This window comes from Nesoenas mayeri (genome assembly GCF_963082525.1).
Source record: "Nesoenas mayeri genome assembly, chromosome: 1".
Lineage (NCBI taxonomy): Eukaryota > Metazoa > Chordata > Aves > Columbiformes > Columbidae > Nesoenas > Nesoenas mayeri.
The window spans coordinates 150,903,599-150,928,389 of record NC_137541.1 but is presented as its reverse complement, the minus strand read 5'-3'; the positions used below and the strand labels follow the sequence as shown (position 1 = coordinate 150,928,389).

The 24,791-nt window shown below is 41.0% G+C and overlaps 1 protein-coding gene across 2 annotated transcripts in view; it reads right to left on the bottom strand.

The window, feature by feature from the left end:
- The window catches only part of GRTP1 (growth hormone regulated TBC protein 1), a 37,681-nt gene extending 16,942 nt beyond the window's left edge, over window positions 1-20,739 (bottom strand). The window contains exons 1-5 of one of the 2 annotated variants that reach the window (XM_080346817.1): window positions 20,619-20,739; window positions 18,619-18,770; window positions 12,335-12,493; window positions 8,780-8,904; window positions 5,518-5,614 (exon numbers count right to left, since the gene is read on the bottom strand). In XM_080346817.1, coding sequence (XP_080202943.1) covers window positions 5,518-5,614; window positions 8,780-8,904; window positions 12,335-12,493; window positions 18,619-18,770; window positions 20,619-20,656 — 571 coding nt within the window. In that variant the 5' untranslated portion in view covers window positions 20,657-20,739. Of the gene's footprint in view, window positions 1-5,517; window positions 5,615-8,779; window positions 8,905-12,334; window positions 12,494-17,602; window positions 17,769-18,618; window positions 18,771-20,618 lie in introns of those variants that run through there. The other variant, XM_080346818.1, reaches the window with a different exon arrangement.
- Between the last annotated feature and the right edge of the window lie 4,052 nt (window positions 20,740-24,791).

Genomic DNA, 24,791 nt, shown 5'->3' with positions numbered 1-24,791 from the left:
TCACAGGCTGCAAATTCAGCTCAACATTACCACTATTCAGGTCTAGCAGTGTCTCTTTTACCTGCACAGCTGAATGAAATGCTTCAAGTGAAACAAAGTTCCACTTTACATTGAAGCAGCAGGTCTTAAGACGCAGCTGCACAGCCAGTTCTGCATTCAGAGGTTCCCTGACAACACCTAATCAGGGTATTAAAACAAATTCAGCCACAAGAACAAAATAAATAGATGCTTAACTGCAAATAAAAGCAAACAGTCTAAATAAAAATATTGTAAACAGCATTCTGCATTTCTCAAACGGTCCTTCCCTTCAAATCTGCAAGTCTGTGTGCTGGGACTTTACAGAATGTTGCAACGTGAATCACTGGAAAGAGTTTGAGACAAAGCTACGTTATTATTCAGACCAAATACTCATGTCTCTTACTGTACCTAATCTCTCTTGCAACAGTACCTGCCAGTCCATGGCTGATACAGTCAAGAACGACAGAGAGCTGGAAACTGAAATGTGTTGGATATCTCTTATCTCAACATGCAAACACTTCCCTCAACGCTGAGTAGCTGAGCTACTCACCGAAGTCGTATCTTGCATCACGCCTTGTGTCCTTGCAGATAATGCCAGTTAGTTCAGTGCAGTCTACTACTTTTGTGACTATTTCATCATGCAAAACTCTGCTTTTATTTTAAACTATTGATAAACAACCAGGTAGCACATGTGTGTAGGAAAAAAAAAAATTAACAGAAAAGGCTTAAAAGTCCCAGGCTGAAGGAAGGTTGTTAGACTGATCCTTGAAGAATGCTTGTAGGCTATACCTAATGTAAGATTTTTATTAACAATGTTGGATAAAAAGAAAAAACTGGTATTTGCTAACAATCCTAAACTGAGAGCTACTGTCCCATGTCAATAAACAAGGCACAAGAAAGTAACATAGTGAAAAGACTGGAGTAAGAGAGATATGACAATATTTAAAATTACAAAGACAAGAGTGTTCAAATAAAGTTCAGCAAAGAGAGTATGAATTCCTGTAAGCTGTAGAAAAAACATCTGTTGACAATGAGAGAGGAGCAATAGCACAGGCATTATTACTGAGACCATAAATCAAAACAACAGTGCCACAAGGGGAAACAGGTCGGGGAGATCCTACAGGTTCTCTCTCTCAAATAAAACACTTCCAGCTGTGAAAAGAGAGAAATAATGCCACTGCACTAGCAAATTTTCCACTAAAGTGCCATTGTGATCACACTAAAAAAAAAAGAAATCAAGCTGAAACAAGCACATAAAATAATTATTAGGCTAAAACAGGAACGGAGAAGAGTCATGCAAGAGAAGAGTTTGACTAAAGCAGCTTGGTAATACAAAAGAATCGTAAAATTAATTGAGTGTTTCGAACCAGGTCGTCACTGCCTTCTAGAGGCAACATACATGAAAGGTAAGCACAAGAGAAAGAGGGACTTTTTTACCCCCAAAAGTCAGCACTGGCACAAGAATGAAAGAATATAAAACTGGCCATGAACAGGCCAGTGCAAAAATCATAAGACCTCTCCTAACCATTGGAGGAGAACTCTACAACTGATTTTCAGTAAGAGTAAACAACTTCAGCATAGGAGTCCAGGAGACTAATTAGAATTTAGCTTGATGAACACTGCTGCTTTCAGACCGAGAACTAGCGAAGTGAGGGGGAAAAAAAGATGCCCTGCTATATATAAGCATAACTGTCATGCTAAAGTGAGTCCAAATTGCCAAGTTTTTATTCTCTAAAACTCAACATTTAATCACAAATACGTAAAACATGAAATATGCTTCTTAAGTTATGTACCAAAGTACCACAGTTACAAGTTCCCACCTACTCGATGCTTTCTAAAGCAACCTCCCCAATATTTCCTCAACAGAACAAAAAAATTTCTCAGCAAGAACCAAAGTGATGAACAGAATAGAAACACCTAGAGCTACACTGAATACAAATTGCAGACACATCCACTCAGAGCTCAAATTGAATCCATACGACTTCGTGTGGGCAGTACTGTCTGCTCCAGTCATCTGTTTTGAATGAACCTGGGAATAAAAGATCATGGTAACACCCAAAACTTCAGTTAAACAAATAATTCTCTTCCCCTTTGCTGTGTTTCAATGAGATATGCTCCTAATCCCTCCAAATGCCTGGTTGAGCAGCTGACAGATGCAACAGGCAGTAGACGATGGGCTTGCCTTCAGCAGCAGCAGGATCTTCTGGCCTCATCCAGCAGTGCTATGTTAGCAAATGAATGGTGTGCACACAACTCCACATACCAACAAACCAAATGGGAATTCTTTGCTGGCTCTCTCTTCCACCTGTGCTAACTCTGTTTGGGTGTAACAAAACAATTCAGCCAGAAAACCTCTACTGATGGGGTCCTATTCCCAAATTGTCCCCCTTCTGTCAGTGGGTGGAGCAGTCACACCTTCATCCTATTCTATGGTTTGTACCTCCACCCAGACCTAAAAACCAGCACGAGTGGGGAGGTGACCTGTAGCTTTGGGGGCCCTTCTCCATCACTTCACTGGAAATCGGCCACTAATGCTCCCATCTGTCACATTCTACATTTTTCAATCAATGACATTGATCTGTGGCTGGCTTGGCTCATCTGCTGACAAAAAACCTCGCTGTCAGCATCAAGGTACTGGAGTGGCTGTTTAATGTAATTAAATGTGTGTGGGCAGGGGGAAGGAAGCGTTCGCAGGAACATCGCAAAAAGCAGAGAAGGGATTTCTAAATTGTCCTAAATCACTACTGGTTTGACTGGCAGCAACAGGACATACTCAAAAATGAGGACAGGACATGGAGGCGTATTTGGTGCAATGAAAGGGGGAAACATGAAGATTATAACGCAAGCAGATCAAGAAAAGAGCATCAGCAACAGAAGGAAAAATGTTGGCTAATCAAGCTGTTAGCATACCTCAACAACAACACAAACAAACAAAGAACACCACAACTGCTAATTTTCCCTCTGAAGATCTGGAGAATACACAATGTTTCTCTGCATTCCTAAGAAAAAATTGTAGGGCTTTAAAGTGAAATGTGCTGTACCTTGCACTACTACCAGAAAGGTAGAGATTACTTACCTGAGTAAGTTTCTTTATGGTTACCTTCTCTCTGATTCTCTCTCTTACATATACACACAATATTTCACTGAAATTATGCCAATTATTTTATCTGACATGCTTTGAATTTTATAAATGTACAATTCGAGCATGACAGAGGAGGGTAGTGGGAATAAAACGGAAAAAATATTTTAAAATATTTTTTTGGAAAAAAAAGAGCATCAGCAACAAATTCTCTGACAACAAAGCCTTGTATTACTCAATACAGATATTTTTACTACATAAAAGGTTCATACTACCTCACTTAGGCTCTTGTTGAGGCATCCAAATTGGAAGGAACACCTCAAGCTCTCTTAAAACGGACTGCAGAGGGAAAAGGGGCACATTCAGATCACAATTCTGATCAGATATCCCCTTCCCCACTGACTATCAAAGAACCATAAGCACGTGTGTTTCTGCCTTCAGCATGTCTGATGATGCCTGCATTGGATGTGCTGAACTCAGGCCAAAGTCTGTAGCAAGACTCTTGTTACAGGGTAGTAGAAACATATCCATAAATATAACTTAAGTAAATGTACACCTCCTTTATACACAGTAATTGCTTTTCACGTTATGAGTTTCTTGTCATCACCAGTGCTACTGACATAAGATAAATTCAACAACTAAGAGGGAAAAACGAGAAACTTTTGTCATTTAGGTATCAGCAAAGCTTTGCAGAAGAATATACAAGAAGAACTAAAAGGTTTATGACAAACTAAAGTAAGTTCCCTACCAAAAAACAATGACTAAAAACTCCTGAATCTACTCCTTTGCCCCAAATAAAAACATATGCTTTGTTCCTCACACCATGACGTCAATGGAAAGACATCAGTGGCAGGTCCCCTGGCAGACAGGAGCCCTGTCTCCTACCTGTTTGCACAGCTTATAGCTCTCAAGGCTGAACAAAAGCAACAGACAGTTGATCTCTTTCAACTACTTTTATAGCTTGAAAGTAAACTTCAAGGCTGCAAAACCTCAAACATTTGCAGACTGATTCAACAAGTCATGGTGCTCCCTGCCTGTCTCTACTTTTTCAATCTGCAAAGTCCAACCACCCTCCTCGTACACAAGGAAAACCTGAGTTCCTACACAGGGTATTCAGCATGAAAGATAATTTCTTACAGCTATTCAAAAACATTAAAAGACTCTCACCACTTTTTCCTTCTTTCTCCGAGTCTTTCCTTTTTATTCAATAAGGAACAAAATATTACATACTTTTTTTTTTTTTCCCCTAAATTTTAAACAAGAACAGATATAAGCAGAAATGAAAGCCTTGGAGTCCTTGACCAGCACTTAGTTGACACTGTAATACTGAATTCAGCCTCCAACCATTCAAGCTAAAGATCTATTCAAAAGCAAAACTGGTCCAGTAGGGAATTTAAAAGCCTCCTTATAAAAAAATTAGTCTTCTATTTTGAATATGGCTTTACATTACGGGTGTAGCTGTAGTCAGTCCTGTGCAATGGTAATGCTAATTCACAATGAAACCATTCTCCCTCTATAATTAAATCCCAAGAAAGAACATTCCCAAATGTCTTTCATAGGAGTATAAAACATAGCTGTGACTGATGTCTGCTTCTGATTTTAAACTACTTCATGTGTGCAGTGAAATTTAGCAAAATTCATTGTGTGAACACATCCTGCAAATCCAGAGATCCAGGCAAGGGAACCTAGAGAGTTTCTGAGCCGACCAGATGTAGATATTGTCTACAGCTTAGGGTGCGCTGAATTTTTCCCTCTGGATTTTGCTGACCAGCCTGGCTAGATCACCACCGACTGTAACAGAGTTTTGACAAAAACTTCCCATACAGGCAGGGATTTTGACATTTATTTGCTTTGTTGCAAAATCACTATGTGTAAAGCGCCCAAGATACCCCCGCTCAGAAGTGGGGGACACAGCAGAAACTACCACCGCCTTGCCAAATGCCTCTGCAGAAGGCTCATGCTGCCTCCTGCCAAGCCACTGGGAAGTCCTACCTCAGGCTCAGTGCTCAGACTCTGCACATCTCCCATCTTCGCTCTGCCATCACTGCTTCATCTGCATCTCATATCATATTCCTGCAGCCAGAAGTGCCAAATCCCAGACACCTTCATGAGTCCTGTTCCCCAGCATCATACAGATATAGGAAGACATCTATCTAACAGGTCTAAGTAGGAAGTGAGAAGTAAGACTACAAATTAACATACACATAAACCACTGCATCAAGACTTTAGTCTCACTATAAACCAGACAGGTTTTGCCTGTGTGCTGTGTCTTCATCCTGTGTTTCCAGGACCACAGAAAACCTTCAGTCTGTGCAAGTCTATTTTAACATCTAAAACCTCTAAAAACAGAGAAGGCGACAAAGATCAAATAAAAGCCAAGCTCCAAATTACGAATACAACTATGCATGTTCGCAGCATACCGGGCAATATTCTTCCAATAAGAGCATCTAGCAACCAAAAGGACTCCTCTTCATTCTTTGTAATAAGAAGCAGGTATCCAGCTATGAAATTCATGCCCTGAAACAGAAAGAAGGGTTTTAAGATGCATACACTTACCTTGAGATATTCTTTTGATTTTGATTTCTTTTGATTAAGGGCTAAATTATTAAGGTTCTACAAAATGGGCATATTAAGTAAATTCTAGTAACAAAGGCCACTGATTATGCAAGCTGTTAAACCTGCACAACAGCAGCTAACAGGAATTATTACATTAACAATGATCAAGGAGAGGAAAACTAAAAGAAAAAGCTTAGCAGTCTATAGTTTACCTTCAATTTTCTTTTTTTTTTTTAATTTAATTTTATAAACCCCAAAGTCCTGTCCCAATGTAATTGAAGACTGCTTTGTCCAGTACCAAAACACAGCTGTACCAGATGTGCAGTACACACACAACACACCCGCAGGTAGACAGTGCGGCTGCAGAGGGAGACTGCTGGACCCAAACACTCGTTACTAAAAAAGCTGCAGCTCCAGCAGCTTTTACAAGCTCTTGCTACTTAATTCAAATGACTGTACATAAACCATTTGCTTCCATAATACCTCCAGTACTCCGCATTCTAGTCAATGACTGGCCACTGTAGCTCCAGGAGGTAAACACTGAGGAGTGGGGGAATTGGAAGAGCTACCAGAAATTTTGTGAAAAGTAGTCATGACTGGCCAAATTCCAACTGTGCCATTTTTGTAACCATTACTGCCACTCTCTGGAGAAATGACATACAAAACACACAGGTCATGGACTGGTATTCCCTGTAAACACATGGCCTCTGCCTCAGACTCTCTTTTTCTTGTATCCACCACAACACTGCTAAGTTACGGCAATATTACTCATTTACATGCTTAAGAGAGTGAACTACTGCGCATTTTTTAAGTATGTCTTTTCCATTGTAAACAAGTTAACAGCTGTAATAACGTAGACAGCATGTCAAAAGACAATATACCAAAGCCACCTCTGAGGTGTGAGCCCTCCCCAAAGTCTTCCTAAGCTAACAGAAAATTACCTTCAAATATTTACAGGCTATGAAGTCCGGTGATGGCTACATTGCTTTCTTTGGTGTCATCCCATGATTTCACCTTCTCCCTGTTCTCTCTCACGGCAAGCTGGACTTCTCCAGCACAGCTGTCACCACAGGCAGCACTGCTGTCTCTAGGCACCCTGCAGCAGCCCCTGCAAACAACAACTCCCTCTCCAAACTGAGATCTCCTTTCTTCTGTTCAACATATTTGAGTCACTTGTGCCACCTCAGAAGGCCTCGCAACATTCCCAGAACACAGAAACATTAGGACATTGTGTCTTCTCCCATGTTTCATTTTCAAGCTTTGGGTCACTACAGCAGTAGTTACACAAATGGCCTGGACAGACCTTGCATGGCCCTACATGGTGCTTGGCCTTCTAGCTGGGAAGGCAACTGTTTGTTCCTATGCTGACAATTAGCTTAGTAATTGCATCTATGGTGACAAGAGAGTGATTGCCATTCACCAGGGCACGCACAAAAACCTGCTTTGGAGCACGTGTTCACAGGACACTGAATTTTGCTGGTTATACTGGGTTGGGCAGCACTGTGCCACTGTCACAGCATGACAGTGCAAAGCCCAATATCCTCCCAGGTGGGAGACTTAAATGCCAGTAAGTACCACAAATGCACCAGCATCCTGAAAACATCCCCTAAGGAACCTTCAGTCAGCAAAAGTTCTGCAAAACATTTTGGAAAAATGAATTTTGTAGTGTTTACAGGGTCTCTCCTATCACGCAGTGGGTATCACTATATCTATCTTGATGAAGTCTGCTGCTTCTCTAGCAGAACAGCTGATTTCCTGAAACTCTGCTTGATTTTTGACTTGCCTCAGAAAGCAGATGTTGACCTTTGGTTTACGTTCTAATTACTTAGCCAGAAAAGATAACATTTGTCATGTGAGGAGACCGAAGGTGCAAAGAAATCTCATAAGGCCTTTAAAGTCTTCTTTCATCTCTAGTGTTCATAATGCCAAGTTAAAATGAAAAGATTGCCCCACTGATTAAATCGTTCACGTACCAAAAGTTTTTAGTAACAATTTGGCATATATTTTGGGTAGAACCTAGCTTGGTTTAGAAGTTGTGTGTTTGTGAGTGTAATGACCTCTATATAGGAGTCTGACACTTGCAAAAGAGAGTATTCATAATTCTACCCCTTCTGTTATTCTCAAAATACTAAAAATATGTTTTAATAAATACATAATGCTGAAAATAATGAAAGTAATTAATCTCTTACTCTCATTCTTAAAGTAATTTCTATACTAAAACTGGTTGGGATACACAAAAAGATTTTTTTTTTAGTGACTTCAGTCTAGCTTTAAGTCCATCTAAGTCTTCTCTTCTCCAGATTTCAATGTTCTTTTAACTTTGAAACAGTTGTATTTACAATTTTCTTAAGCAACATAAGGTACAGATTAGTACGCACATCCTTGGGGAGGAGGAAGGGGAGGAGAAAGGAGGGGACTTAATAAGTGAGCCGAAAACACATTTTACTCATGATAGGTTCTGCTTCTTTATGATCCTTAAAGATGGCTGCCTTTTTCTTGACTGCCACAAGTCAACTTTTGTCTTCTTTGAGTCCCACAGGAAACTCTACAGTCTTGGCAGTGACAACAGGAGCTTTTTTGAGCTGTCATATCAACAGTATCAGGTTGAATTTCAAACAAATTTTCGTCCTACTTGCCTGTCTATACTGGGAGATGGCACCAAATAAATGATACCACCTCCCAATTACGTGATGTCACATGAACGTTAGTATTCCTATATTTTGAAACACATGAAAGTTAAAGCAAAGGAAACTGAGACCTCATCATGCCTTGTACATACCAAGGACTGTTTTGGGAAAGATGGCGGGAGGGAGGAAGAGAGAAAGCCAAGCTTGCTTGCTCTTCATCTCCAGAGATACTAATCTTGATGCAACCATGATAAAACACTTATTTTGCAGTTAACAAATGGAACCAAATGTGATCAAATAAGCTGCAAAAATGACCATAGACAAACTCACAAGGACATTTGAACTTCCCTGAAGCAATTCATTTCCCTCCTGCAAAGGGCCATTTTGAAAACAGAAATAGTTTGTGAATCTGCTTCTAAAAACACACATTCAAATGGACAACAACAATTACCATTGGTGAAATGCAGCACTGTTTAAAAAAAAAATAGAGATTACATACCTGACAATATCCTACTGCTTTATTATGATGCCCATATGCCACCAATATGTTGTAGAGTGCATGTTGCAAACAGGGATCGGCAGTTTTGCGGAATTTTACATTATCTGGAAATGTTCTGTTCATGTCTAGACAAAAGAGAAAAAGACCACAAATAAGAGCCATTCCCTTCCTCGCTTTTCAAACAAAGTTTTACAGCTTTTCTGAAGTACAAGTGAAACTTCACTGTGCTTCACTAAACTGTAGTATCGGTGGATAACTTTCAAGAAATGGTTTTACCTCGATTTTGGCTAAAAGGCTGCCTGCATTCAAGGATAATCTATTCCTAGAAAGATTAATCGTATTAGTGTACAGAAATCAGTTTTAAGTAGGACTAAAGAAAGTCTCCTGCAAATTGGACTCTCTCAATGCCTGACCGCAAAGGCCTAAATTAAAGCAAACCAGACATTTAGACTGACAGAAACAACATATACCAAATTTATCTAGCCAAGTGGCATGAAATGAGCTGAGCCCCTAGGAAAGCAGATTTTCATAACAAATTAGATGAGCTTGCAATTGATTTATTTGATGAACTTCTACCAAACAGTCCCAAACAGCCAAAACAAAAAAGGTCCTGTTCCTGCATTTGGTAACTTCCACTTAAAATCACTGTGTTTTTAAAGTTTAAGTTTCTCCATAATGTGGTCATAAGAAAAGTTGCTTCTTCATTGGTGCAAGTTCACCGAGGGTGATTTTCCATATCCTAGCACATCGCACATGCTTCCAGTTCAATCCTAAACCAGATAAGGACTATGCAATTACTGACATTTCAAAACATTTATTTCTTCCAGATCAAACATGCGCAGTACAACTCATGTCTCCTTACAAAAACCTAAAAATTAGACATGCAAGTTTGAGCTAGTCACCCGGTTGTTAGAAAGAAACAGGCAGAGATAATTTTTCACCTGCTTCAGTCCATAAAGAGGGAAACCAAGGTCATTAGTCCAGACTTGTGTATCTGATTTTTAGAAGTTCAAGTTGGGGAGAAAAATCCTATTTGAAGATTTTCAAAATCCAAGACTTATTAATAAAATACAAACAGTTGTTTTGGTTAAACAATAACAACAACAAAAAAATCAGTTAAACTGTAACAGCCCTACTGCACAGTTATTTATGTGCTAAGAGTTATCAATTCTTATCACCTTTTGCTGCATAAAGGAAGAAGTCTGTTACAGCTTTGACACAAAGCTGAGCCGTAAGCAACCAAAGGAAGAAAGTCCCTCAAAATCATGATTAGTGTCATGGAAGTCACAAGCATTAAAAAGTTATCACACTAATCGCTATTTCTTCCTTTTAAAAGTGAACAAATCATTTACAGAAATTGAAGAGTAGGAAAATGTTTCACTTGATATCTTGTGACTGAAAAGGAAAACACAAGGAAAGAGGCAATTTTTAAAAGGACTTGAGCAACAGCCTGACAGTTACAGGATAAATAGCCTTGTTTTGTTTCTTCTTGGTAGGAAGAGCAGCATAGTATTTGCATAATCAGAATTTGTTGTTTAATAAAGTATATGCTGGATGTTAGAGATGAGATGAATGCTGACATTTCAGTTACGGCTCTTCCGCTCAACTATGCAGAAAAAGGGTGAGAGGCGAGTAGGAAAAGTTCATCACATGCAGATCAGACACTACACAAACCAAACGCATCTTTAACTTCACAACCTGAGTTAGGCTTGAAGGTGAAAGAATCTGCTCCAATTCTTTTATAATTGCAGAGACCATGTTTTTCCCCACAAGGAGAGGGGAAGTCTTCCCTAATTGTATGAAGGATTTGAAACTTTTCTTTAGTAGCAGTATTGGGGGAAGGATGGGAGAAAAAAAAAAAAACAAACCAAAACAAACAAACAAACAAAACAAAACAAAAAAACCTCCACAGACAGCAGAACTGCAGGTCAGACAACAATTCACACTGAATCAGTCCTCGGCTAAAGCCCATTATAAAATTTGCACAGTCAACAGAAGCATTAAGTTTATTAAACATAACGCTTCTATTAACCGTAAGTACTTTGCTCCTTCCATTCCTCATATGTTCACATCGTTTCTTCCTTTCTGAGGGGAAAACTATCACTCTGGAGTCTGAGGTCTTTTATTTGTTTTTTGTTTTTTTCCTCCAATAAAACCCCCCAACCCACTTTTCTTTATCCCTTCCCTCACTTGCTCCTTGTTAGTTTTCTGCAGTTTCCCAATTGATGCGGTAGCTCTTCCAAAACTTTATTTCCTCCATAATTTCTGGCTAGTCTTCATATTCATAGATGCATTTTTGCCAAGCCTTCATATTCCTACGAACATGAAAGTTTATGCTCCAAAATACCTTACTAAGGCGTGTAGTCCCAAAAGCCCACAGTGCTGCTGTGGGGAGAGGCGGAGGAGAAACTCAACATAAACCAAAAAGTGTTCAGGTCATTATATAACTCGAGTAAAAATCTTTAAAGCCCCAACTTTAACCATCCATCTTTTTCAAGATGAAAAAGATGACAACTGCACCTGCCATTCTAACAAAGCAACCTCAGCATTGAGCACAGCCCAACCTATCGACTCATTATGTGGGCAATTCAGACAATATCAGCTTCTCTACAAAAGCTTTGCTACAGCAAGTTGAAAAGTTTCAGGACAAACACGTTAGATCAAACTTCTATGGCTTGTCCTCCCCTACTGCCTCTTCTAAACATCCAGTGGGCCACTCTAGGGTCTGGTTGCCCTAATACCCCATCATCGGTAGTGGGCACTGACCAATGTTCACAGACAGAGCATATGAAAGGGGACTAGTAAAGGAGGGGTATGTCTCCTCCTACACTTTCCTTCTTTCAGGGATTTACATTTAGTGTTTAGGATTTCATACATCAGGTATATTTCCCCACCACCTGGTTCATCAAATTCATTTTAAAATCAGTTAATACTTCTGGCCTCAGCAGCACTTTTCAGTAACAAGTGCCACAGCTCAGTGATAACGCTCTTCTAAATCCACAGCACAGCAGATTTCATTCAGTGTCCTTGGTTCTTATGTTACAAGAAACAAATAACAATTGCTCTGATCCCCATTCACTCTCTCTACACCATTTATAATTCATATAGATCTATCAGCAGCTTTTTCTCAGCAGTTTTTTCCCTCAAGCTGAAATCCCAGCACACTCCTGACTCTGTACAGACACTGTACCATACCTTCAACCAGCCCTGCCGCTCCTGCAGTGACCTATTGGGACAGAAATAAGGAGAAACAGACCCAAAGGCAGGTCTCATGGTACAAAGTTAAAACTCTTCAATCACTTAGGAGGCGACATAATAGTGTTTTCTAGTTTGTTCTCTGTTCCTTCCCAAATAATTTCTAATCTTCCTTAATGCTTTTGACCACATGATGAGCCTGGAAAGATCTGTGCTGTTAAAGAGCTTATAGTTAATCTAATTTACATGTAAATTCAGCACTTAAACCACTACTACAGAAATGTAAGTTTTCCATTACATAACTTGATCTCTAACATTTAAGGACATAGGACAGATAAACACTGTTTTCAGGGCAATAACCTGTTTTGATTGCTTCGATCAGCTTGTCATTCTTCTCTCCTTCAAGCAGTCTGTGGTAATATCCAGGGTTTTGTTCCATGTTGGTTTGGGCCCCACTCACAATCATCCAGACCAATGCACGGTGTTCATTGGGGATGCCTTTCCTGATATATCTCTTCACTGCAAAACAAGAAGTTTGTCAGGTTTAAATTAAATAAGTAAATAAATCCAGCTGTATTTTTCTTTTGGAAATGGGCAACGAAAACTTGAGAAGTCATAGGAGAACCCTTGACTAGAGATTATTATGCTTTCTCTCCTTTGCTACCATTTGGGATAAGCACTTCCTTCTCAGCTACATAGTATATTTTAAATTCACTCCTAACTTCTTGCCACACAGATTCCACACACAGATTTCCAGACCAATGCTTTCCTCTCTTCTCAGTTCCTCCAGCAGGATTTTGGATCCTCTCCTCTTCTTCCTGCCTTTCTGGATAGAGATATAAACAGCAATGTTTCCCCTGGATCTTTATCCTTTTCCATTCAGACAAGCACTGATGTTTTCTTTCTCTACATTACTAATGGCCTCTGACATGACAGCCCTTTCAGTTTTCTTGGTTATGCTGTAACATAAATGGCTATGTTAATATAACCCTAGGATTTCAGCTTAGCACCTAACCACTGAAATCACAGCAGAAACGAAGACATACGCACTATGTGGCTACTGCCTAAATGAGCCTCCGAAAGAACTGGACATGTGAGTGATCAGCAGATGATTTTTCCTAGAATAACTGGGGAAGCGTTTTCAAATCTAAAGTAGCTCTTATCTCCTGCATCATATTCATCATCAGGATGTGCTTTGAGGGTTGGTTTTTTTTTTAAGCAGATGATTCAGCGTAAATAACTAGGATACAAGATTGCAGGAAGAAGCATCAGGCTAATGACAGTCAAAGCAGCTTCTTCCTGGGAATGATATGAAAAATATTAATAAGGACCCAGTGCTGCTCATTGGTACATAATCCTAAATCAGCATTACCCCTCCTGACCCAAAAAGACAGCCAAACGTTTGAAATCCTTCTGCTTCTTCCAGGGAGAAGAAACAGACAAAGGAAACAGATGTTTCTTACTAAATGAAGGAGACTATATCAGAGTAGCAACTTCTTTCCCCTAAATTCTATGGGACTCAAATAAGAGTGAAGATTTCTATTCTGCCCATGTACACGCACCGTATCATTACCTAATCTGGTTTTATCCAGTCACAAAGATCTGTAACTCAAGATAAATGCTGCCTGAATTCAAGGTGTTAAAAACAGCAGAGTAAAATATGGTTTTACAACTCAGCCACCTTCTAAATACATTCCACCTAATGGTAGCTGCATTTCGCTCGGGGAGCCAAAACTGCTTTCCCAGTGTCAACAGAGAGATCTTTGCATCTCTAATGGGCATTTCACCCACCTAAAATCTGGTACTTTCTCTCAAAGAAACACTCCTACCCTTAACATTTGCAATAAACACCCGGTCTTTGGGGTGCAGTGTTTATTTAGCTTTTAGACAGACTGCAAATAAATTATGTGTTTCCATGGTGGTTTGATAATCCCCACTTCATCTTTTTTTTCCTCCAAGATTCTGAACTTTAATGGTCAAGAAATCCTATAGATGAACATAGCAAATGCAGGAATGAGTATAAGGAACCGGTGCCATTTAGGTCAACAAGAGACATTTTGATGAGTCTGCAAAGGTCTCTAGAAGCAATCTTACTGGCTAAATTACTGGATTATCATATTCTAACATATCATTCCAAAGCTATTTCTTTTTAGAAAAACTGTCAATTCTGAAAGCATAGCCAACATCTGCACCCGACAATAAACATTAAATTCAAGAGAAGCAGGGACAAGCGTTTGTCATTGGCACAAGGGGAAAGCAGCCCTGCAGCACAGCATACACTCATTATTCCTCAGTGTCATCGTTCTCATGGTAATGGACAGCCAGAGGCTTGCATCGCCCCAAGTGACTACCTAACCCCCACTCCCCCACTCCCCGCGGAATGGAAAAGGCCCTTACGTGGTGCTTTTCTTCCTCACACCATTATCATACTTGCCAGGATCTGCAAACTGACATACAGAAGCAGCAAAGTAGTTTTGCAAATAAGGACCTTTGCAATTTAATGTTTTCTATATACATAAATTATTTATATCTGTAATATTCTAGACAGAAAACTGTACTGTTTTATTTGAATATGTATTTATTTTGTTTTCTATAGGCCCTCTTCCACATTACCCTCAGGAACTAAAGAGCCCACAAGCACAGTCCACACCACAGAATATCCTCCCACAGTAACATTTAAGAAGCTTTCACAGATGAAGCTGGATTGTGCATGTGTCTCTAGTTACACATTTGACTCCAGCTGTAAACCAAGGCCTTGATCTCAGAAGTAGCACCGCTAAATACTACCAAGCCCTGAGTATCCACACACAGAATCACTCCCAGGCCAAGCACAGTGTACACAACGCAGCCTAAGATTTAAAACACATAAAGAAATACCTGTATGTGAATTTTTTGCCTCTGTTCATTAAAAAAATACAAAATGTCAATTTCTAAGCAAACAAAAGTAGCCTTAATAATTCCATTACCTCTGACACCCAGTGCGAGTTCCTGTAGGTTTAGAGTCACACTTTATTAATATGTTTGTATTGTTACAAGGCAAAACAGCTACATGATAGGGAGGTAGTCTAGAAATGCTAATAAATACCCACAGTAACTTCAAGAGAAGAATGTGCAGAAAAGAACATTTTCCAATATTCTGCAAGATTTAAAAATAAGTAAATCACTTTAAGCCTTCCTGTCCTTGTTAATGGTAGAATATGAGAATGATAGATGTTTTTGCTTCACATAAAGTTGTAAATAAAGATTAAAATTGTTTCACTCTATACCATAGACTACGTTCATGTAGGAAAACCAAATTTTAAAACAAAAATTACCTTATCTAAAATATTAGAAGTGTGTGATTTTAAAAAGCATCTGCACTTTAAGTTACTTTTCTCTGTTACTAACAATTACTGTTGAATGCTGAGTAAAGTAACTTGGACCCTAGAGGAAAAAAATCTACAAAAGAGCTGAAAACAGCATACAACAAGGAATTGAGAGTTTTATTTTAGGAGTACATCACAGAAGAAACAAAGCAGATCTGTGTTCCAAACGTTCGAGTTACAGTCAAACACAAAACCTGATTTTCTATGATGTTGCTTCCTACCTCCAACCCTTGGGCTGGAACAGGAGTGCTCCTGTTACACCCACTGTTTGGTACCATCGCTTTTACCTTTCACTGTATTTTATCAGCCTCAAAGATCTACTGGTCAGCTTTCACTAATCCACTCAAGGTGAAATTATTTTACAGGGGCACCTTTTGGTCAGAATTAAACTACTTAAGGTAATTATGTCAGGCAGCTTGTTGCCCACCTGCAAAAGAGCCAGAGCGAAGAGCTGCCTTTTGGTCCCATAAAGATAGTAGCTGGATGGAGAAAAGCAACAATTAAGAGGATCTCCATAGCCTCACAAAGAGAAGAGGCAAGTGACTGAACACTGACAGAAAATTCACATGCACAGAGGAGACAATGAAGATAAAGTTAGAGGAGGGATACAACATACCAGAAAATACCAAAAGAAAGAGACTGGAGAGGGAGTAAAAGGAACTGTCAGCCAAAATTCCCATGACCCGCCCTGCCAGAAGGCTGTAATCCAGAACAACAGGATACGCTGCTTAATTACTGTTGTTAAAATGTAGTCTAATTATTTTTCTTTACAGTAGAACAGAATTACATACATACATACATACCACCCTGGATGTGAAGCAAACACAGCAGCATGTGAACATGCTACACTTCCAAAGGGGAAGATTAATACAAGTCATCACTTCTTCCTGTACACCCGGACAGGAATTATGAGCTTCTCCATGTGTAAACACACATGGGTGTGGAGCTACTGAGATACCACACATACAATACCCCTCTCACGTCTACTCACAGCAGGACGCATTTTAAAAAGGCCCCAGTAGAACTCAAAATAAGGCTATGGGTTTGCAGATACAGCTATTGCATTTGGGGGAGGGAAGCGGCAAATCAAATATTCTTCTCAGTTCTAGCTTATGGTCAACTTGCAGCAGAAGGGGAGATCACCAAAACCAGCAGCTCCTGAGCAAAGCTTCAGAGCAATGAAGTCAGGTGCTGGAGGAGGGAAATTCAGTGTATCACCAGGCAGCCCTTCTGTTCTCCGACTGCCTGCAAGGAAATCACTGCAGGGTCATCTTGCAAGATAAAGCACACACCTAAACAACTGCTTATGTAATTCTAAGTGCATACACCACAGACTTCAATCTTAATACTGATATAAGAAAATAAGTATGTAAAAATCAGTAATTTTACAGGTTAACCTGTTGCACTCCTCTTCTGAGGTTATCAGTTCAGGATAATGAGGGAGACTTACTGTAACAATGTTGAATTTACATGCAGACTACATTTCCTTAACATTATTTATCCCAGTCACTCTCCTTAGAATAATATATTGCATATATATGTGAGAATGCGTAGTCTACAAATTCAAGTATCTTTAGCAAAATGTAGTAACATCAAAGATGACGCATCAGCCCACAAGAGCTCACTGTGGTGAAGAGCCACTGCCTGTGACCACTCAGTGGATTTATGGTTTCCCATTTGTCACAAACAATAGTCTCTTAGAGACGATTAAAACCACATTAATGGCTATCACAATTACATGGCTAGTGGGGCAGTAGGTACTGAAGCCTGGTAGACAAGTTGAGAGATTCAGTCAAAGTTTGGGCTCTGAAATAAGACCAGAAACATTTGACTGTATCACAGTAGCATTCCGTGTCTACAATGCTGTAATAGGCTACACAAGTGAAGAGAAATTTAATATGTTACAAACTCACAGGAATTGCTAAAAGTTGCTGGTATCATAGTTAACACATTTTGATAGAAGAAGGAGATGAATTAAAGCCTGAGATTATTTTTCCACAACAATTAGAAGACCAAGTTGTGTGGAACCTCAAAATCCTCCCTAATTCAAAATACCACACAGTTACTGTTATATTCAAACTTGACACCCTAAACAAAAGCTTCTTTACATTTGGAAGAAAAAGAAGAGAGTAGAAGTAGCTACTTTCTAGTTAGCGGCATATGATTTGCAGCTAAAGCTTAAACCTATGTTTTCTGAGATTCCTAAGCCTTAAACTGGGGCATTCATACACTAAATACACTGATACACTTTAAAACATCTCACCAATTATCATCCCACTCTTAGTGCCAAGGGAAAAAAAACAAAACAAAACAGATGAACAAATGCTGCAAAACAACAAAATCACCAGAATTAGCAGTCAAAGTCTGCAATTGAAGCACAGCTCTAAATATTCAGCTATGTTACAGTCAGCACATGATGAACTTTTGCTTAGTTTTACTCACTTTTTCTTTAACATATTACAGAGAACTGTGTCCAATTCCAAAAGACTCCCAAGAGGAAACAAGCTGAATATCATCATTAGGAGTAAATAGGAAAATTTAAATGACTGTATGAAAAAATAACCCAGAGAAAGACAGGGAGGAAAACCCCCCACCCTTTAGTCTCACAGGATTCCCTGCCAACTTCTGGCTCCCTCCATTCATTTCTCTCATCTCTCTTGCAGTATAAAACATTAGTAGGGGTCTTTTTGCTTTTGAAGCAGCCATTAACAGCTCCATCAGCATTTTATCCAAGATTGCATTGGCTCTTGCTTTAATTTTACTTTCCTCACTTCATAATGTATTTAGCATCAGTGCTTAGCACACACCTTTTTAGCTGTGAGGTGAATGTCATTGTAGAAAAGGAAGGTAAGGAGAGCTAGAAAAATCTCAGCAACCTAAAAAACTGATAAAGAGTCAGCAACTGAGAGCCCCAACATTCTGATCCTGGGGATTCAAGACAGTACCTTCTACTTAACCTCATGCCTTTTTAAAGAGTGCACAGAGTACAATATAACAAACAGCATCTTGAAATGCTAGTGGCCATAGTCTCTGGGTTGCAGGTGTCATAATATATTGTACCATATGCCAAAGAAGAATTACTCCTTTGAAAGCTTTAAATCAAATCAACTGTCCCCCTAACAACAGCATATTTGTGTATGTATTATTACTGTTTATACTACTGTTTTTCATTTGAAGACAAAAATAGTATTTAATATTCAAAAAAGCAAAACAGTTTCATACAATTTATACTGGTTACAACATAATGCACTTTCACCTATAAATACATATACAGCTCACCTTTTAAACTCTTCTGTACACTGTTATTCCCCTTTAGGAGCTTGGACCATTTTATTGCTCTTCTAGTGAGCACCACTAGATATCTGGAAAAGAATGCTTCATAGGATGCATAATCAAAGTCATCTGGCCTTTCAAACCCATACGGATCAACCCTACAAAATAAAGAAGAATTCTTGGTCGAATGTTTCTGCATACCTACAGCTGAAAAAAAATATGCAAGCATGCTTTAAATAACTTCCAGTTGCTATTTCTAAAAGCAGCTCAAAACTCCCTCCTCCCAACAAAAACCTGCTTTACACAAACTGTTACAGTCCATTTAGCATATCAAAGCTGTTTAAGTAAATGAATTTAAAGATGCACTTTTCAGTCAGTTTTTCCTATGTTTAGAAGTAAGGAGCTTTCAGAGTGTGTAAAATTGACCCAAATCATGACCACATAGAAGTTTGGGAGGTATTTTTCTCCATAGTACAAACAGTTGAAAAGTATGAAGGTACAGCATAACAGCTCAAATAAGTCCTGAACTCACTTTCCACACAGTTCTCACACAAAAATGACAATAAAAAGTACAAGTGTAACAACTTACAAAGATTATTTTTAAAAGGGGTAATTTTTGAAATTATCTTCATGAAAGTTGGAAAAGTTGGCTTGTGTCAATCCACCTTCTTCATAGGTAGTATCAAACATGCTTATTTTATTATTTTTAACAATTTTTCAGTGTTGCATCACATTATCTCGGGTAGCAAGGCACTGATGGAGTTTCAGAACTGCAAGTCTAATTTTGTTCTAGCTTGATATATCAAGTCACCTTGCTAAACCGAGATTTATGGCAACTCCCTAGGATGCTTTATACTTGCTGATTATCACCTGAGTACAGAACACTCATAGGCTTCGTGGAAGTCAAACAGCCAGAGGGGTCTGTCCATGCAGAACAGTTTGCAAGACAGACATTGAGGCTTCACTCCCAGAACCACTGCCCATTTCATTCATGGAGAAGGAATTTGCCCATGGAGCGGCACCGGAACAGCCTTGGGTAAACTCCGGCTCACGGGATTGTCACGGGTAGTAAACCATGAATCACAAGAACATTTCAATATTCAGACCTCAAACTGGTATTATCTAATCGGCAGTCAGTAGAGTCACCTTGGTGTTCATGTACTCAAATTTGACACAAAAAACACAGGCGTAAAAAACACCAAAACCCCAGACACAGGTTTCTCTGAAGACACAGAACATGAGAACGCTCAAAAAAATCCTAGGACCTCCGCCAAAACACATCTATTTATGACTGTGACTGCCCAAGCAGTAAGTGCAGATTACTATAATTTCATGCTCAACTCCGTTCCTGAGGCAGAAAAGGGAAAATAAAAGAGCCAGGAAGTACTCTTTTAAGGAAGTTACCTTCCCCAACCTGCCTCTGGGCACTGACGGTGACTATTACTCCTCGGTGTCTCTGACGTTCGCTGCCGCATCGTTCGCCGGTGTGTCCCGGGGCTCTCCCCTCGGAAGGAGGAGGCCGCTCCACTCCCCGGAGCCCTCTCGGCGCTTTCCCGCCGGACTCCTGCCGCCCCCCGGCCGCTACCTGCTGTCGCGACCCTAGCGCTCCGGGAGGAACAACTCGCTCTCCCTGGATTAACCGGCTCCAAGTTCACCCTCCACCACAGCTCCTCTCCGCCTCAGCCCGTCGCGCTTCCCGGCGCGGTACCAGCCAGGGGAAAGGCTATTTTAAGGGACCCACCGAAAAAAAAAACAACAAACACGAACTGCCCGCAAGCTACGGCTCCTGCTCCCGCCTCGCTCCCCTACTCAGGGTGCTGCGGATTCACAGGGAAGTTGCAAAAGCGGCATTTCTAAACGTGACGCCCTCCCCCCGCCCCGCGAGAGCCCAGGTGTGCGCGGGCAGGCGGCCAGTCCCGGCAGGGGGGACCCTCCAGGAGCCGCTGCCAGACACCCGTCTCCGAGCCGGCCCGGCACCGGCGAAGCGCCGCCGCCAGCAGCCCTACCTGTACGCCCAGTCCCGCCCGTCCTCTTGCCTCTCCATCGGCCGATCCGCCCTCGGCCTCCCCGCGGCGGGGAACGCGGCGCCTCGGCCGCGGGCTGCGCTCTGTTCTCAGGCCGAGCAGCGCCGCGGATCCATGCGGAGCGGCTCCCAAGTTCAACTCTCCTGCCGCCCTCCCAGGGGCGGGGGCGGCCGCCAGGTCCCGCCTCCCATACCAGGGGCCGGGCAGGAGAGCTCCGCGCCCCGCGGAGCCGGGAAGCGCTGGGGCCGTGTCCCGTCACCCCCCGGCTCCGCCTGACCTGCGCGGCCCCCGCACCGCACCGCACCGCACCGCACCGCACCGCACCGCTCCGCTCCGCCGGAAGGGACTCGGGAGGGCCCGGGCACCTCGGCGGCAAACGGATGCTGATCTGTTCTGATACTGCTTTGTGTGTTTCACATTTCTGTCACATCTTGGAAAAAGACAAAACAACAGATTTTTTAGAGGGAAGGAAATGTCTCACTAACATAGAGTGAAAGTGGCTTCAGGTATGGCCCTTCAAACCAAAGGAATTTCCCCATAAACAAGGAGAAGTGGTTGCATTACATCAGCATTTAAGTTCACTTGGTTGTTTTGGGCTTTTTTCTCCCCCACATCCTCAGACCCTTCCATTTAATTTCCCCAGACAATTCATTAAAGTAAATGCTTTGTTACACTTAAATATTACCAACTTTAGCTTCTGCTGACTCCATTTCCACCATAAACTAGCAATCATTTAAATGCAATTTGAATACTAGATGACAAGTTGTCAAAAATGTGGAGTAATAATACCCAAAATATATACCCAGAAAGGCTTCCTCATTTATAGAACCTGTCTCTAACATTAGCACCGGCTCTTCATCTTCAGAGGTGTCCAACAAATGCCGAAACCCACACAGACTCTGCCCTACCTGACTGTCAGCAGCCTGATTTGTAACACACCGCGTGACAGAAGAGAGACAGCAAAATTATATCCCTGCTTGTCCTTTTTGAATCAAGTTCTGACTTTTCACTCAGCAAAGCACTTGGAAAATTACAGCTACTGCTGGAGAAACATTATCTTGTTCAGCCAGCGAGTAAGAGCTGCTGGAGACAACAGATGGGATTTCACAAGGGAGATCAACAGTTGTTCCCTCCCAGCACAGTCCTCGAGAAAGCTACCTCCTCCCTGTGGGATCAGAGGCAATCACCCACACAAATGTGGAAGTAGTTCAGCTCCAACGGCAGGGAAAAAACACAGAGATTTGTACTTGGTTTGAGGGCCATCACTGCGTAGTAAAAGTTCTTGATTCTTCAGCAAAACAATGTTTTTGGGGTTTGTTTTTTTTTTGTGGGAAGATTCTGTGCTTCAGCAGGTGTAGGGCTTCTCTTGCAGCAGGGTGGTCCCGCTCGAATTACTGTGCGGCGTCACGAACACGCTCGGCTACTGGCAGGGCTGGAACCAGATTACAAACCAAGCCCAGGGAGAGCCGGCCGGCGCCCGTGCCAAGCCTGTGCTTTGACATCCCGCCAGCGTTGCCTTGGTGGAGCGTGGGCAGAGGCACGCTCTGCAAACAGCTCTGCAAACAGCTCTGAAAACCCAGTGACTTGGCCAAAGTCACACAGAAAATCCTTGGCAGAGATGTGAATAGGAGGCGATGCTGTCCCATGGAGGAGAAGGAGGAAGCCTTGGTTAGGCAGAATACTCCCTTCTCCCCCAAATCTGGAAGTTGTGGGCTTGTTTGCTGACAGGGTTATACTTCTGACAAGGTGCACGTTCCTTTTAAAATAGATCTGTCAAAAGTGTCCTGCAAACAGCAGGTTGTTTCTGTGATTAATTAAGGGTACATCTGCAGTGCATCAAGGGTAGTCTTGTGTGTGCAGCCATGCATTTTTACTATCAGTAAACCTCAAATGCCGTCTACAGTTTCTCTTGCTCTAATACTAGCATTATAACTTTGTGGTTCACATAAATATATGCCTGTTTCACACAAAGGCTCCTATTAAGAAACTTGACGTAACTCCTGTTAAGGAAGCTACATAATTGATTAATAGAAATAATTCCTACATTTCAGTGCTGATTTGTAACAATAGTTGCATCCACACATCGTGGCTGATGATAAGAACCAGCCTAGCATCTGGCAATAGATAATACCTTGGCTGTCCTTCACAGGGTATCAATGCTGCTCCCTTCTGGGCAGATCACATCGCGCTGTTTTTAAAGGCATTCAAAGAAACCAATGCATATAACCCTCGAATCTGGAAAGTGCATGTGCTTGGTGTTGTGATCAGCAGAAAAGGATACTGTCTGCTTTTCATCCTTTACTTCCAAAGGAGTTGGTGGCAGTGGAAGAGTGCAAACAGGCAGATTTAGGTGACGTTCAGACAGGTGAAGCTCACAGCCTTCCTACCTACCACCTGACACAAAGGAAATGTACTTTATATAACCTTTATTTTTTTTTTCATCTCAACCTCATGCAAGTTTTTGCATTATGGTGAATGTGTTTAGTACAAATTCCCATCTTGCTGTTGCCAGAGTAAGTCCTTAAAATAGTGACTTCCCTTTAAGGGTAGGCATTTAGATGTGTTCCCTGCAAAGGCAGATGAAGACAGCAGACAAGTGTTTCACAGGCTGAGGCATTTAAAGCTCTGCGTGTCTTATACCCTGTATTTTACTAAGGAAAGCTTCCCTACTTGTGTTTGCAGAGTAGTTGTTAAATAATAATACCAGCAAAATTTTCAGCCTTATCAGGAATTAGTCTGGGATCCCTTTATGCTTCCCAGAGCTCTGAGTATGTGCTATATCACATGTGTTTGGTGTATCAACAGCCATAGAAAGATGATCTGGCTCCTTACACACCACCCCAGGCCTGTTGGTACTTTTAGGCCAGAAAAAAACAAAACAAAACAAAACAAAAACAAAAACAAACACAAAACCAAAAAACAACAAGCCTATGGTAATATTTGTGTCTGACAATATTTCCTCAGCTGCCTGTGGGGGCCATAGGGATTCTTTATCCATCTGAGAACAGGAGAAATATCTTTATTATTTTGTGTATCATAGAAGTGTCAGCTTTCTTGTCTGAGGTTCTTTTCACCGACTTCAGGGAGATCAAAGAAAATAAATTGTTAGGGGGAAGCAAAGAGCAATAGAACCAAGAAAGGGATAAGTTGTGTGTGGATACAGGTGTATGTGGATATAGTGTGCTTCTACTCTTAAGAAATACCTGTGAGAAACACCATTCCCAACAAAGCTAGCAGCTTTGCTTTTCTGGAGCCAGACAGTAAGTTTTAAAATACCCCTAACTGCTCACAAAATGGTTAATGGTCCCTGTTTAAAAGATGTGCATGCAGCAGCATTGGAGAAGAGATAAAAAGATCTTGCAGGTCACTGGTTGTTGTAGCATCCCAAGTAAGTGATGAAATTCCCACAGCATAGGTAGTTTCCCTACCTTGTGCAGTTTGTCATATAGCCACTCGTCTTTGTGTCTGTAGTTAGTAAACACGCCACGCAAGTGTAACCCTGTTTTGTTGGAGCTCTTCTCTGCATCTCTGTAGCCTGAGCTGCTTTTCTATGACCAGAAAAAAATCTGCTACTCCATTCCTGAGGAAAATGATGTATATTAAGTGGATCTGGCAATATAGAAATATCCAGTATGATGGAAACACACATGTATATATAAAAATCACTGCAATTGTGTATTGTAACCTAGACACAATGTGCTCCAGGACTAGACAACTCATCCATCTAATGAGGTGAGGGAGTGACACCATCCCATCCAGGTGCCTTTGATTCCTGTGACAACCAGCTACTTACTGCGTTCAGCCAACCTTCAGCCTACGTATGGACTGAGACTCCTGATGGGTAATGAAATGCTGAATTTGCTCCACATTTTTGTCCCAGAAAATTGCATCATGCTTACATAATCGTAGTCTGTGGGCCTGATTAAACCTGTTATGTGAATGGTTCCAACAGCAGTCACTGAACTTTAGAACAGACTACACAGCAAGGACAGAAACATGTTTAAAAAAATTTATTTCCTCCATTCCCTGAAGGCTTCACGTCTGTGAAGGTTACTGGCTGGTAGAACAAGTTACAAACCCATGTGTAGTCTGGGAAGTGCCAGTATTTTGATTACACTCAGTATGACTGTGGCCTCAGGAGTCGAAGCATACTGA